The following is a 15214-nucleotide window of genomic DNA, read 5'->3' on the forward strand; positions in this document are numbered from 1 at the left end:
AGCAATGGCGGAAGCGACGGCAGCCACCAAAAACGCCTATCGTCGTTATTTGGTAAACACCATAGTACGAGATATTCCGTGTACCAGAGCGAAAAACAGAGACGGAGAACGAAAAGGAGTGAAAGACCCGCCAATGAAACTTTAAAATAGTGTATACTGTATTCGATTTAAAGGCAGCTCGTTGCAGCATCATCCCATCTATAAATACAGAAGCGAAGTCAGCGAGAGAAGAAGACGAGACGTGAGCGACGGTTTCGGGGACGGAAATTGCCTACGGTATTCTCCGAAGAGTAAATGAATTATCAACTGGACTTTAGGGAGCTTTTCACCGACACCGGAGCCGAGTCTGCGCGCGTTCGCTTTTTCAAGAATTAATTAACCGGCAGCACGGACGAGCTTTTGTATTAAGATAAAACCATTGAACAAAACCCTTTTAATTAAGAGAAAAGAGAGCAGTAAAGTAAGATTACTATACGTTCAAGAGTATCCTCTCTTTATGAGAGAGAATTTACCTACCATAGACAAGCTATATAACAATCGTAAAATTTTGACTTTACTATCCCCTTCGCGCTCTAGCTCATCTCGTTTGCTCGTCTTGTTCTTCTTCGCCTTTCTGTAGCATCAACCTATATATAGTACACTACGTTGTACAGCGTGACTAGAAAATCTTGATTGGTCAAATTGTACTCCTTGTATTGACTCGAACCACAAATAAGATGGGTCCCACGATTTTGCCAATTTTTTTTTCGAACTCTCTTCAGTGGTTTGAGGTAAAATAAACACTGCTCAAAAATAAATTTTCAAGGCGAAAACTCAACTTTTACATGATAAATATGAAAGTGGAAAGCTGTTATTCGACATTTTGAAAACATTACAGCGAAGATAAAATTTCAAGAGCTGAAATTCATTCTTCAATTTTTGTCGAGTTTTTAAAAATTTTAATTTGGGCCAAAAATGGGGAAAAACTGAATTTTTACCGAATTAATCTAGAGAGCTGAAATTTAGTTTGTACCCTATTTTTGATCTACCTAGTTGATTGGAGATGGTTTCAAATCGTTCTGGAGCCTCCAGCGAATTTTTGGATTCTCCATTTTTTGAAAAAAAGGCTAGAAGTAAGTATAGGGTGAAAATTAAATTCAGTATACCTAAAAGCTCAGGTTCGCCATTTTTATAATACTTTCGATCGATTTAGGGGCATTATTTTCAAAATATTTTAGTACCGGTTAAAATTCAAGATTTTCTGTTGGTCGAAAATAGGAGAAAAATCAAATTTCAGCTCTTTTTGTTCTCGCGTTTCCGAACGGCAATTTTTCAATTTTAAAAAAAATACCTAATCGCTGGAGGAAATTTTGGATTTGAATCGACACAAAAAATGTTGAAAATATTCGCCTAAATCGATCGAAAGAGTTACAAATATGGTAAATCCGAGTTTATATAGGTGTTGAATTTCATTTCCATCCTACTTGTAGCATTTTTTCGCAAACTGGAGAATCTGAAAATCCTCTGGAGGCTTCAAAACGGTTCAAATCCATCATTAATCGACTCGGGAGGTCAAAAATAGGATACAAGCCAAATTTTAGATTTCCAGGTCAATTGTGAAAAATGTTGATTTTTTTCCATTTTTGAACCGAATTTAAATTTTTAAAAATTTGCTTAAAATCCAAAAATCAATTTCAGCTTTTGAAATTTTAAACGCTCATTGAGAAACTGAAGCATCAGACTGCCTACATTTTTAGTTTCAGTTTAGGTACATGAAAAGTTTGAAGATAGACGGGTGTTAATAGAATTGCCTACTCGATTTGCCGTAAATACAGGGAAATATATTTCATGTTTGCTTGCGAAACTGCCACATTATAAAGGGGCATATCTCAAGACCGGTTGAACTTTGATCAATAATCTATGTTCAAGCTTTCAAATGCTAGCATGTTGTTAGCATTCTGCCACTTAAAATTGTCAATAGGGTTGAGTGATTTTCATGGAGATTTTTTCAAGAACTGGAATATCCAAAAATCCACCGAAGGCTTCATAATGGTTCGAAATCATCACCAACCGAACTAGGATGAGGTAGAGAATAGGATTTAAACGAAATTTCACCTTTCTAGTTCGGTTTTATCAAATTTTGGTATTTTCAAAAAAATGAGCTCAATAAATTTGAAATTCAAGAAATTGAGTGCAATCAAATTAAGCCTCTGAAATATGATCTGGGGTTGTATTTTTGTATGATAATTAAATATTATGCATACCCAATTCAATTACTTTTAATCAGTTCAAATGCCTCTTTTTGAAAAATAATGATCAATTTTAAACGTTTTGGAAAATTTTCAATTTTTATTCAAGATTTTCGGTCCGACTTTTCTACCTCTCTGCTCCTCGACTGATGCCCTTAAACAAAGTAAAAATATGTACTTAACAAAAAATTGAAAATACCATCGTGTGTATACTTACTTGTGAGGTCCCCTTGGGCATTGAGCTGAAAAATTCACTCTTTTCTGAAAACTGCATTTTAGTACTTACCTCTTTCACTCCCCAATTTTTAAAATAACTCTGAAAAATGGCGAAAATGTAGTGATATTGATTTCTATGTATCAAATTCGTAGTCGATGAGTTGGAATATTTATTTCCTTTTTGGATTCCATTCTTCGATATTCCCACTGTTCCTCACCTTTTTCAAAAAAGAGGCTAGAAATAAGAATCCGATGGGATTGAACTGGGTATAAAAATATTTGCGAATTAAATGTTGAAAAAAAAAAATAGAAATCGATCCAATAACTATTGTACTTGTATCTTCTAATTTGAATCAGACTTTTGTAAAATTTGTCTTATTGTAAAAAATGAACATCCACCTAGGTAAATTACGAAATCCGCGGACCAATTATCAATATTTCTGAACCGGATAAAACTAATTACATAATTGAAAGAGCATGCAAAAATATATCACCAGCCAATATTTCAGTTGCCAAAGTGCGCATTTTTCAATCGTGAGCAAATTTTGGGAAATCTTTGAGCCAAAAAATGTGAAAAAAAAACAAAATTTTACCACATTGACTTAGAAAGCTGAAATTTTGTATTATCTAATTTTGGACCCTCCGAATCGATTTAAAGCGGGTTCGAACAGTTTTTAGCCATTTTGAACCAGCAAATAAAACTTGAAATTTCAACTCACGTATAAGTTTCACCCAATAAGATTGAGAAGTTGAAATTTACTATCATATCCTAATTTCAACATGCTTATAGTCGATTGGAGATGGTTTCAATTGGTTCTGGAGCCTTCAGCCATATTCTGGAAAATCCAGATTATCAACAAAATACATAAGTTGGTCAGTACTATGCATAAAAGGTACCTATTTATAGACTTTCTAAAGTTCATTCTAACAGATTTTATGAAATCTTTTGAGAAAGTGGTATTTCCTCCCAAAAATGCCGAAGGCTTAAAAATTGCTCAACACTGTTCTCAATTGACTCAGAACGTCAAAAATAGGCCATAAGGTTGATTCCAGATATTTTTCGTCAGTTGGCACGAATTCGGTGAATTTTCCAAATTTTCAATCATCTTGAATTTTTTACGTTGATCAAAACCTTCAAACTCGACAATTATGGCGCGTGTTCAAAATATTATGTTTACTTACCTCAAATAAATACGTGTAAAAATTTCAATAATCAAGGTACGGTAATATCTTTCTTATACGTACGTTACCTCGTTCAATGCTTATCCTTTTGGTTAAAAGCCTTCGGATAAGTAACACTCGCTTGGAAAAGTTTTGAATACCTTCTCGGTTTAAAAATAAATCTATAAAACCCTGGCTCGGTTTTGTTTTTCAAATGTATTTAAAATTTTTCCGCCCCGCTTGTGGTGTTTTGTTTCTTTGAAAATCCACTTATACATAGTACCTACCTAGCTACCTACCTACCTACCTACCTACATGCATTGAGTAGGCATAGTAAAAAAAAGTACTCGGTTTTTTTGTTCATTTCTAAAGAGGCTTTTCTCTATTCAAATTTCTACTACGAAATGGAGCGCAATTTTATGCGCTAGTGGAAACTAAACAAAAGGTAACTAAATACTCGCAAACATTAAAAACATCCCTTATACATATAGTAGTACGTACCACAAAACAACCCTCTCGACCTCCAGTTAGAAATTGTGACCACAGCATAGAGTAGGTAGCGTACAGTGTAGAGTTAAAATGCAGTACTATTAAATCTGCGGAAATGATTACAATTTTCAAGTTCCAAGTTGAAAAATATCTACATAAATATTACGAAAAGGCGAATCAAAATGTTTAAATTGAAACTTTTCGTTTGCCTGAGCCGGCGTTTCTTTTTCCTCTTTTGGTATTTAGTTTCATTTTGGGCTTGGCAAGTGAACGTAATTTTAAATTTGTCAGCGACGCGTACAACTTTAGCATCCAAATGCGAGCCTGATCAAATGTTTTTTTCCACTCTGGCGTATCTTATGTATACGGAAATGATATAAAAACCGTAATGCCTGCAGTATTAATGGCGCCTTTTTAATGTCGGCTCGCGTAACGATGAAATACCTAGCTGAAAAAAAAATAAAAGAAGCTCGATAGATTTGTGCACGTTTATTTTTCGAATTCGAAATCGACTCACGAAGGCTGTGCCACGTCGAGGGAATCCATCGGCATCGTACGGAAATTTCGCTGAATATTTGGCCGGAAATTCCCACGGTGGTTGAAGATACGTTAAAAAATCCGGTATAAATTAAGGCCGCAGATTGATGAGGCTGTAAGAGTAAAGGCGCCAAATAATTAACGAAACGTGGACCCCTGCTTTGCTACTTTCGGCTTGTGTAGACCGAAATTAACAATTGCCGGGAAATGACCGAGATGTGTGGAATTTTCGGCAACTTTTTCACCAACACAAGCACACAAAGGCGTACGAATACGAGTACCCACATTATACCCAACACGAAGAGTATACAGGGTGGTCTATATGTAAGATATCAATAAAAGTTCCCTACTTTCGTCTCTTATATGTGATCTGTCACGAGAAAACCAGGTTAGTGTCCAAAACGTAAACTTTACAGGACGGGCATTTGAAGTTTTGAATCTATGTGTTCGGGGATCTATGATTCGTAGGTCCGTGAAACTTGGACCATTTTTGACCACCAGGGATGCCAACATAACCTGACATTTTTTTTTCAAAATCAGGGTTGCCAAAGGCCAATAATCGAAATTTCCCTGAATCGATTTTTTCGTTTTTTTTAAATTTCGCACCAAAAATTTCGCGAAAACTACTAAGAATGAATTATTAACATAAAATAAGTTATTTATTGAGTTTTTCAATTTTTTCAAAAAAACTTGTTCAAGGTGAAAAGAGTTGATTTTTCCAGCTTAAGCCTCATTCAAATTTCAAAAAAACGGCCTTAATCCTACAAATGTGAGCGGATATCCACAAAAATTTGCATGCTGACTCCCCCAGGCATACATTTTAAGAAAATGAAGAAAAAAAATTTTTTTTCATTTTTTTTGTAGTTGCTCTATTTTTTTAACCTTAAATTTAGGGTCAAAAAAATCGTTCGCGAACGTTTTTACCACCACAGACAGATTCTGCACCCTGAGTACTACCAATATCCATCAAAAAAAATATATCGATTTTTTGGAAACTAACCTGGTTTTCTCGTGACAGATCACATATCATAAATAAACCCTTCCAGACAAAAATAGCAACACTCTGTCGGCTGGAATTTTATTCTTTACAGTTTCTTTTCTCTCTAAATTTTTTAGTTTCTCTAGAAATTGATTATCTGGTACAAAAATTTGAAAAAAAAATATGTTTTTCTCGTAAAAGACTTATTAATAGCAAAAATTGAAAGTTCTACTAAAATTGATCGTTTTTCATGAAAAATTGATTTTGTTTCAGTTTTTCATCTCAAAGATTCAATTTAAAAAAAAATTAGGATTCTATAAAAAAAACTGAAAAAAACCACAAAATTATGTGGCATAAATTTTTTTCATCGATCCAAGATATGATCCATTTTTTCTAGCTGAGGCATTATTTTTGAAAAAATCTCACAAAAAAATTGATGAACTTTGGCAAATCTTTTTTTTTGGAATGATATGAATGTGAGCCACCCTGTACAAGTACGCTCCTTATATGTACGATACGATATACGACTACCTAGTACCTACTTAGTTTATACCTGTGTGAATAGCAAACGTAGATATAATTAAATTTTCATTTAACACAACGACGAATTGTTGTTTACAGGATTTATTAACCACGTTATCAACATTATTAAGAGGTTCTATTTATGAAAAACTACGTTGGGCTTTCAAATTGTATGATTTAAACGGCGATGGTTGTATAACGAGGTCGGAGCTGGAAAAAATTGTTTTCTCTGTGCATGAACTGATGGGTAAAAAGTGTCAGGTAAATATATCCTAGCATGTAAATCTTTTTCACTTCGGTGGTTTATTTTATTTTTTTTGTCTTTTGAATTACGTGCGCGTAGGCATAGACATATAATATTTCGTATGATGTAGAAGGCGTGTTTTCCGCAATTTAGTATACGAAATATTGTTTTCGAACGATTTGTTTTATAGGTACGTCTGTATTGATAAAAAAAAAACAACTCGCCGTTTTATTCATTACCTGCTTGTATACTGCTATACCTGCAGGTACCTACCTACGTCACGAAATAATCGTTAATATTATTTTATGGAGCGAAATTCGTTTCGAAAGTTGTTCGTTATTCGGGGTTCAAATTGTAATTGGAAAAATTTTCCAATGAATCGAATAATTTCGCGAACAGTTGGAGAAATTTGTTCACATTCATTATTCCTCTACTTGATTGGATTTTATGGTGAAAAAGTATCTACCGAATGAATATTTTACCGTTTCATTTCCCCCTAAAATTGTAATTTCGACTTCATGGGAGTCTTTTGCGAGAGGAGATGGGTTTTAGGGGATTTAGTACCTGCATTAAAAATTTAAAAAGCGGTGGAATTTTATCAATAAATTTTTCTACCTGAAAATTGAAATGAATAACCTAGAAACAGTCGGGTTAAGAAAAATCTGCGTTGGGTGAGAGGAGGGGAGGAGGGTTGAAATGCCAAAAAATTCCGAAAATCAGTACTTCGTTCATATTTAGACATTTTTTATCAAATACATAAAAAAATGTTGAATTTTTTGAAATATTTTTGCAAAAAATTTAATGAAAATAATACTTATTGTGATTTTGATTTTACAAGAAGATTTTAAGAAGAAAGAGGAATAAGAGTTATTAAAATGTCAAAAAATAGTGAAAATTTACAAAAAGAATAATTCTATTAGGGTGTAGGGTGCGACTTCAAAATCTAAATGATCAAATCTGGATACAGTTGAAATGTGAGAGGCACAATAGAAAGTTGGAGGAGGCTGCAGTGCTCCAATAATTTGGAAAATAATTTCTAGAAAATTTCTATGAAAAACAATATTTTTGAAGTGCATTCAAAGAAAATTGAACGGAAATTGTAATTTTTGACTTCATAGAAATCCTTTAAAAAGGAGAAGTAGGAGGTGGTGGAGGAGGATGAGAAAGGAGAAAATTACATGAATACAAAATTTCAAAAACACCGAGAAGTTTATTAGAAAATTTTGTAAGTATGAAATAGTACATAATCTGAAGGCAACTGAAGTGTGAAAAGCCTGAAAGGAAATAGGAGAGGAGATCGCATTGTCTCAAAATTTTAAAAAAGAATTATTTTTATTCATTTTTCAACCATTTTTACCAAATGAAAAAAAATAATTCTGAAAATTTTTGAATAAAGTGAACAAAAATAATATTGTTATAATGATTTCATAAGAACCCTTCGAGGAGAAGAGAAGAAGCCTTGCGTTTAAATAAATGATGATAATAAAATAAAAAAATTGAAAAAAATAGTAAACATTGTCTGAAAGAATTTTTGGGTACAAAATAGAAGTGAATACCTATGTAATTCGAAGACAGTTGAGGGCGAGAGACCCAAGAGAAAGTACTCGTATAAAGGGATTGCAATGTCTGGAAAATTTTGAAAATCAATTCTCATTTATTTTCAACCATTCTGATCAAATGAAAAAATTGAAATGTTTTAAAGAAAATGGCAAGAGAAAATTGTAATAATGACATGATAAGGGGAGAGAAGGAGGCAGAGGATCGCTTTTTGTAAAAAATTTTATAGAAGCATTTTTTGGGTCACAAAATTGAAGTGAACAATCAGTAGAAAGCTGAGGATGAAAGACTACCTAAAGGGAAGTGGAATGAGGGAGGGTCTCAATGTTTTAAAATTTCCAAAATTATAATTTTATTAATTTTCAAACATGTTTATCAAATGAAAAAAAATGAATAGGTACTAAAATACCTACGTTCGAAGCAAATCGTACACAAATTGTAATAATTTCCACCTCATAGGAACCTTTTGAAAAGTGGTCTTTGGGGAGGTAGGCGCATGTTTCAAAATTAATACAAACTGTAAAAATTGTAAGGGAACAAGTGGAGCAACCGAAATGCCTCAAAATTAAGAAAATCAGTAGATGAGTAGTTCATTCATTTTTACACATTTTTTGTTGTAGTTTGACTTTTTCAGTTTTAAATATAAATATCATTGAGAAATGAACCCCGGAGAATAATTTTGGCTCTGGAAAAAGCTATGTAAAGGAGAGGAGTCTCAGCCCCAATATTTTTGAAAACGACGAAAATTCGTCTGACTAAGGAATCTTCTTGATTTCTAAATTGGAATTAGGGTCCTATTTGATCAAAATTATTTTCTGACAATGAGGCTTACAAGGGAAGCTCTTGAGGTGTCCGCCTCTGATTTGAACGGGACCGCGATTTCTGGAAAGATCATGTTCTAAAACCCCCAAATCCACATTTCCAGCTGCCCAAGTTCATTTTTCGATTTTTGGCGAATTTTTGAAAATCCAAAATTGACTATTTTGGCGATTTATGCTTTTTTTAAAAAAGTACGTACTTGATCAGTAAAAATGTTCAAAATAAGTCCTAAAACTGATATCATAACCCCCCCATCCAAATTTCGCCATTTCCAGCCATTCTGGAGCCTCCCGCGCCATTTTTCAATTTCTCCAGAATTGTGTGTCCCCCCCAAATTGACTCAAATGTGGATAAACTCGTTGAAAAGATCGAGTATAACACACAACTTGATTGTTAGCTCCCAATTTCATATTCATGCCTTCTGGAGCAAATAAAAAATTCTGGAGAAAGTAATCGCGTTGGAGGCTCCAGAATAGCTGGAAATGGCGGAACTTGGCCTCGGGGGTTTTTTTGTGAACGAAATACAGAGATTCGCGCAAATTTCAAAAATTTCTTCACAAACGGTAAAATTTTGATTTTTTTGATTTCTTATTAAGGAAAAAATCTGGTCAAAAAACCACTCTTGAGGTGTCCCTTCCGAAACCAACTCAAATGTGGGTAAACTTGTTAAACAGATCGAATATAACATACAACTCAATTTTTAGCTGCCCAACTTCATATTCACGCCTTCTGGAGTAAATTCAAAATTCTGGAGAAATTGAAAAATAGCGCTGGAGGCTCCAAAATAGCGGGAAATGGCGAAATTTGGATTTGGGGGTTAATATTAGTTTTGGGACTTATTTTGACCATTTTTATTGATCAAGTACGTACTTTTTTTAAAAAAGGCATAAATCGCCAAAAATAGTCAATTTTGGATTTTCAAAAATTCGCCAAAAATCGAAAAATGAAAATTTGGATTTGAGGGTTTTAGAACATGCTCTTTCTAAAAATCGCGGACACCTCAAGAGGTTCCCTTGTCAGTTTTTATGTTCCTATTTGCAGGTTCAAGTGCCAAAAAAGTTAATTCACAGCCAATAATAGTGTCAATACAACTGTGGTGTTCTTACACAAATAACTTGAATTGCCGATTTTTAAAATTTTTAAGGAATTTGACCCTCTCTCCCTTCCTTGCCTTGATTCTTTGTCTCTCCAAAGTTCCTCATATTTCAAATATAGATACTTAATTGAAATACATACATGTATTTATCTCCTACAATATTTTTTAGTCAAAAAAAATTCTCAAATGGTGTAAAATTTCACTAGGTGTGTACTCACTTACCTATTTTTATTGAATAAAGGAGTATATCAATTACCTATTTTTAAAAATTTTGGGTACTTTCTCGTCTCCTTGTAACCCGCAAGATTAAAATAATCTTCTTAAGCTCACTTCTCACTAATTTTACGTGTGATTGGGGGTCAAGAAAGTCAACAAAACTAGAATTTATGCATAAATTATTATTTAAAAAAAAAAAAATTTGGCCTTAATTCATGAAACATTAATTTTTTGAGCTGAAATTCTTCAGATTTCATTTTTCATCCAAAATAAACCGATTTTATTGGTAGCAATAAAATTTATTCATTTTATTTTATTTATAGTAGATATCAATAAACCAAACTCTAGATAATAATCTTCTCCCTACCCGAAAACATTTTAAAATTGAATTTTTTTTTTTGAAAATTCGAACTGCCCTGATTTTGTTATTTTTCTTGTCGGCGAAAAAGAATAAAAGTAAGTAGGTAATCGCTGCTATAATCTTACGTCCAAATCCAATAAATTCCACGAAATCAAATCGAAACTAATAATTCAACCACATAAGCTCAACGAGCCATAATACAATGACGTCATGCTCCAATATATTTTCAATACTGTTTCATATGACGTCATCATCAACTTTTCTAAACTTAATATAAGATAAACTCTCCACATAATACACTAAGTTTTCGGCTAGCGCATGGAAAAAGTTACGGAATTATTACCAAATATTGTCGGAAATATTGGCCAAATCTCGGTATAAAATGCTTACTGCAGCGGTATTATGGACAACAAGGGATAGATAGGAAGATACTACGAGTATAGTTGGAATTTTTATCCGTAAAATATATAAAGAGAAAGATGGCTTTAAAAAAATGAGAATGCCGAACCCAATAAGTAATAATTTTTATACCACTTTGGTGCCAGACTGTGCAACATTACACGACCCAATTTCACATTGGAGAAAAGTTGTTCCTTGAAAACTTCGCACTCACAAGGAACTGGCACAGCGCAGTTTTGTTTCCACAAGTTTAGGCAGTTTTAAAGGCAGCGCAACTTTATATCTCCAAGATCTCAAAACTTAACGAAAATATTGTTTTAATGCAAAGCAGCCACGCGAACACTTTTACAAAAGATTTATTTAAGCTGTTTACGTCGAACTTTTGCTCCATCGTTAAGCATACTAGTAGGTAGTCTCTCAGCATCGAATGCGATACTTACTCATCATCCTTCGGATGTCATATATCGTGGTGCTAATTCGCGATCGAGTCTATAATACTCGTGGTAGGATGTACAAGGAATGTAGATCGACGATATGGAGCTTCGTCGATACTTATATTATAGCGAATTATTATTATATTTACTTAATCACCAGCGAAAACGAACGGTCGAACGCGTACTGTACAATATGAGAAGACCATAGTGGAGAATGGAATGGGAATGAGGAAGGGTGCATCGAATCGTCGTGGTAAAATATAATTTCCACAGCTCGTTACTTGGCGCGTCGCTAAATTGAAATATCAACAGGTTGATGATATTTTTCGAATGAATTTTAATAAGTTTTCACGACGCCCACTTTTATAATTGTGTTAATTTCCTTTGAGAATTTTATCGCCATGTACGAAACAGGAAATTATACGTTGGCAGTGTGATGTTTTGCGTCATGTACGCGCTTTCAAAATCGGCCTTTATTCTTCGTATCCGCGTTCAACCTTTTTATTTTTTTTTTTTGTATTTTTTGCTCTCTTTTCTTCTTTTTTACATTCACCGACTATATAGTAAATACGCGTACGAACCGCTCATTCACTCTTTCGCTCTCTTATTACGGTTCTAAACGATGGTGCGCTGCGGTTTTTTGTTACACACGATGAAAAAGCCAGGTGCTTTGAGCCTTGTCGGTCATTCTCTTCGCACAAGTTAGAATACCAGATTCGACCTTAGGTTTTTACCACCTTTTTCCTCGCCTTATATTTTGTTCATCGTGAGCCGCCCCGGCCTTTCATTTTCTGTGCTCTTCTTTTTTTCTTTTTTTTTTTTTTCATTTCTCACCGTCGCTGGCTTTTTGCAACTTTCGTACTTAAAACGAGTAAATCCTGGTTTTATGAAGTGCTCTTTGAACAGATCGATCGATGAACGTGGCTTATCTCAATAGAAATACTTGTATCGAACTGTGCATACGTATGCTTCATTAATGTGAGGTTAGTTGTAGGCTGCATTATTTTCCACGAAGCTTCAAGAAAATTTCAGAAGAGTGTTAAATAAAGGTTTACTATTCAATAAAGTTATGGAAAGATGAATTGTACCCATTTTTACAAACATATCGTCACACGTCACTGAATTTTATAAAGTTTTAATCCATTTTTTCATGAATACTCGAATACGGGGTTAAAAATTCAAATTTTCTTAAGAGGGCTCCAAATTTCAAATTTTTCAAAAAAAAAATTATCTGAAATAGAATTTGAAAAAAATAAATATCAGCCATAATTTTTTTTGTTGGATGGTTTTTTAAAAAACACATGAAAATATATTTTTTTGAATTGATATTTTAGGTGCTGTTTAGGGACTTTAAAAAAAAAGAGGGAGCTGAAAAATCGCTGCTAATAGTTTTTATAGGTAGTTAAAAGCACCCCTCGGAAGTGTATCTCATTAGAATGGGTCGTTTTCAAATTTGTTTCGAAATTTAAAATTCAAAGTCAAATAGGTATAGGTATCCTCAATAAGCTACTGTAGGAAAAATGTCAAATTTCTAGATCAATGTGAAATCTCATCACTTCTTTTTTTGAGGAGAGAGTTCAAGGTTTGAATAGTTTGAAAATTTTTCATTTCTGTGGACATTTTTTTTTCTTAAATTTTTATAGATTAGCTGATCAGTTGATGAACTTGCACTATCGCGTATATGTAAATCAGTTGTTCAATTCTAATTTCATCATGTTGAGGAGATAATTACAAAATTATTTCAACGCTTGGGAGAAGTTCAACAGATAAATTTTGACAGAAGTTGGACTGATCAATTGAAGCATACGTTTCCAAAACGCACTAATTCCATTTTCAAAGATTCTGAGGTTGCAAGGCCATCTATCATAAAGTTGCGGCCCAAAATGGCTGATTTTTTGATATGTTGTGCCCAAGGAAAAGAAGAATAACGGCAGCGGAGATGAAGTTCATCAGGAGAACGGCAGGGGTGACTCTCAGAGACAGAGTCCCATCTGAGAAAATAACAGCAGATCTCGGAGTGAAGCCAGTCATGAAGAAGATAAAACAGTATAGGAAAGATTGGAGAAATCATGTCAAAAGGATGGAGGAAACAAGATCACCAAACCAGGTCCTCCAATGTGCACCAACGGGGAAGAGAAGCAGAGGGAGACCAAGGAGGAAACTCACTGATACCTCAGGCTCATCCTCAACAGGTTCCACACCGTAGCAGACAGACCAACAGGCCTACCGCCTACAAGGAAACGACGACGACGTGCTTAAGGGTCTTGGCTACAACATATCAAAAAATCAGCTAATTTGGTCATTTCCACATTTCCAAATCGTACTAAGTACCATGAATTTCTTATCAATATTTTTTTGGACTTGGTGCGTTTTTGAAACGTATGCTCCAATTGATTGCGACATTTTTAAAAAAATTGAATTTGAGTGATCACTCATTTTGGAAATTGAGGATTTTCCTCGATTTTCTTCAAAAGATTATGTTGATTCAATGATTCCCAAAGCCAAATTTATAGATGTAGATGAAAACAAAGAGTCAAGTTGATAAAACTTTGAAGACATTTTATCAACTAGGTAAAAGTTTTTTGATTGTTCAGTTCAGTTTTTTCATAAGACCTACAATGTAAAAATTTAATGCTTTAAAACGCAAAATATCATTTCCTTTCTTCAACAAGTTTGACAGCTCACAAGGAAGAATTTTCACATCTTGACGAAATTGAAATAAAGTAGGGCAAAATAACGTTTGAGTTGCAGTTTTTGATTTTGATCGAATCTCATTTTGGAATTTTAGGAAATTCGATGTTGAAGTATGAAAACTGATGCTGTTTCTATGCAGCATCGGAATGTTTCAACGGAAAAAATGTCATTTCAGGAGACTGCTGGACTTGTATGGAAAATATATCAATTTGAGAATTTTTAATCTTGCTATTTTTTACGATTTTTTCCAAATTTAGAAATTTCTCTATAATTTCAAATGGTTTTAAAAATCTTTGCGTTGTTTTCCTTGTATAAAATTTTATTTTATTCAACGCAATTTATTTTTAATTTCAGAAACATAAAAATTTTGTTAATATTTAAAAATTGTTTAAAATTTTTACCATTTAAAAAAAAATTGAAATTTCAAAATAAAAATTTGATCAAAGTTGAGAACTCTAGTGTTATGTTACCCCCACTTCATTCCAATTTTGTTGCGATGTGACAATTTTTCCATGTAAGCTGTCGATGTTGAAAAAAAAAAGGATTGTCATTTTGTGTTTTCGAGTACTTAATAAATTATTAAGGACCTCATGAGTCATAAATAAAAAAATTGAGAAAAACAATCAAAAAAATTTTCAACTGATAAGATTTTCCGGAAAAATACTATCAACTTGGCTTTTTGTTTCCGCCTGTATTAGTAAATTCTACTTTGGGAACTGACATAATGTTTTGGAGAAGTGGAGCCATTTTGGAGGGTTCGGTAAATTCTAAAATTTTCCTATAATTTTGAAAATAGGTATTTTCATAAGAATGTTTAAATCAAATCGATCGTCCGTAAACTAGGATTACGTATAACCATTCTTGTGACCACTTCGATCGATTAGGCATAAATATTCAAAATTTATTCCGTTTGTTTCAAATCCAAAATTCTCCCAGGCAATTACACAGGTAGGTACATTACTTTTCGAAAAAAAAAAAAAAAAAAAAAAACGAAAACTCGTTATCAATTTTTGGAGGACGTTTTGGATTTGAACCAGTAGAAACAGATTTAGAAATATTATGCGTTTTAATGAATCGGAGAGCTCTCAGGAACGGTTCATCTCATTTTGTAGTTATTGAATTTATTTTATTTAAACACTTTTTATGAAGATTTTCTCAAAATCAGAAATTATGAAAACTTCTGGGAGCTTTGAAATGCCTCGAAACCATTACTATTTGATTCAGAGGGTCAAAAATAAGGAATAAACCAAATTTCATCTATC

The 15214-nt window shown here is 33.4% G+C and overlaps 1 protein-coding gene across 1 annotated transcript in view; it reads left to right on the forward strand.

Moving 5' to 3' along the window:
- The window catches only part of LOC135835687 (Kv channel-interacting protein 2), a 123278-nt gene that overhangs the window by 103684 nt on the left and 4380 nt on the right, over positions 1 to 15214 (forward strand). Inside the window, exon 6 of the mRNA XM_065350068.1 lies at positions 6232 to 6393. Within this exon, the coding sequence (XP_065206140.1) occupies positions 6232 to 6393 (162 nt within the window). The remainder of the gene's footprint in view (positions 1 to 6231; positions 6394 to 15214) is intronic.

The sequence above is a fragment of the Planococcus citri genome, chromosome 2 (genome assembly GCF_950023065.1).
Source record: "Planococcus citri chromosome 2, ihPlaCitr1.1, whole genome shotgun sequence".
Classification (NCBI taxonomy): domain Eukaryota; kingdom Metazoa; phylum Arthropoda; class Insecta; order Hemiptera; family Pseudococcidae; genus Planococcus; species Planococcus citri.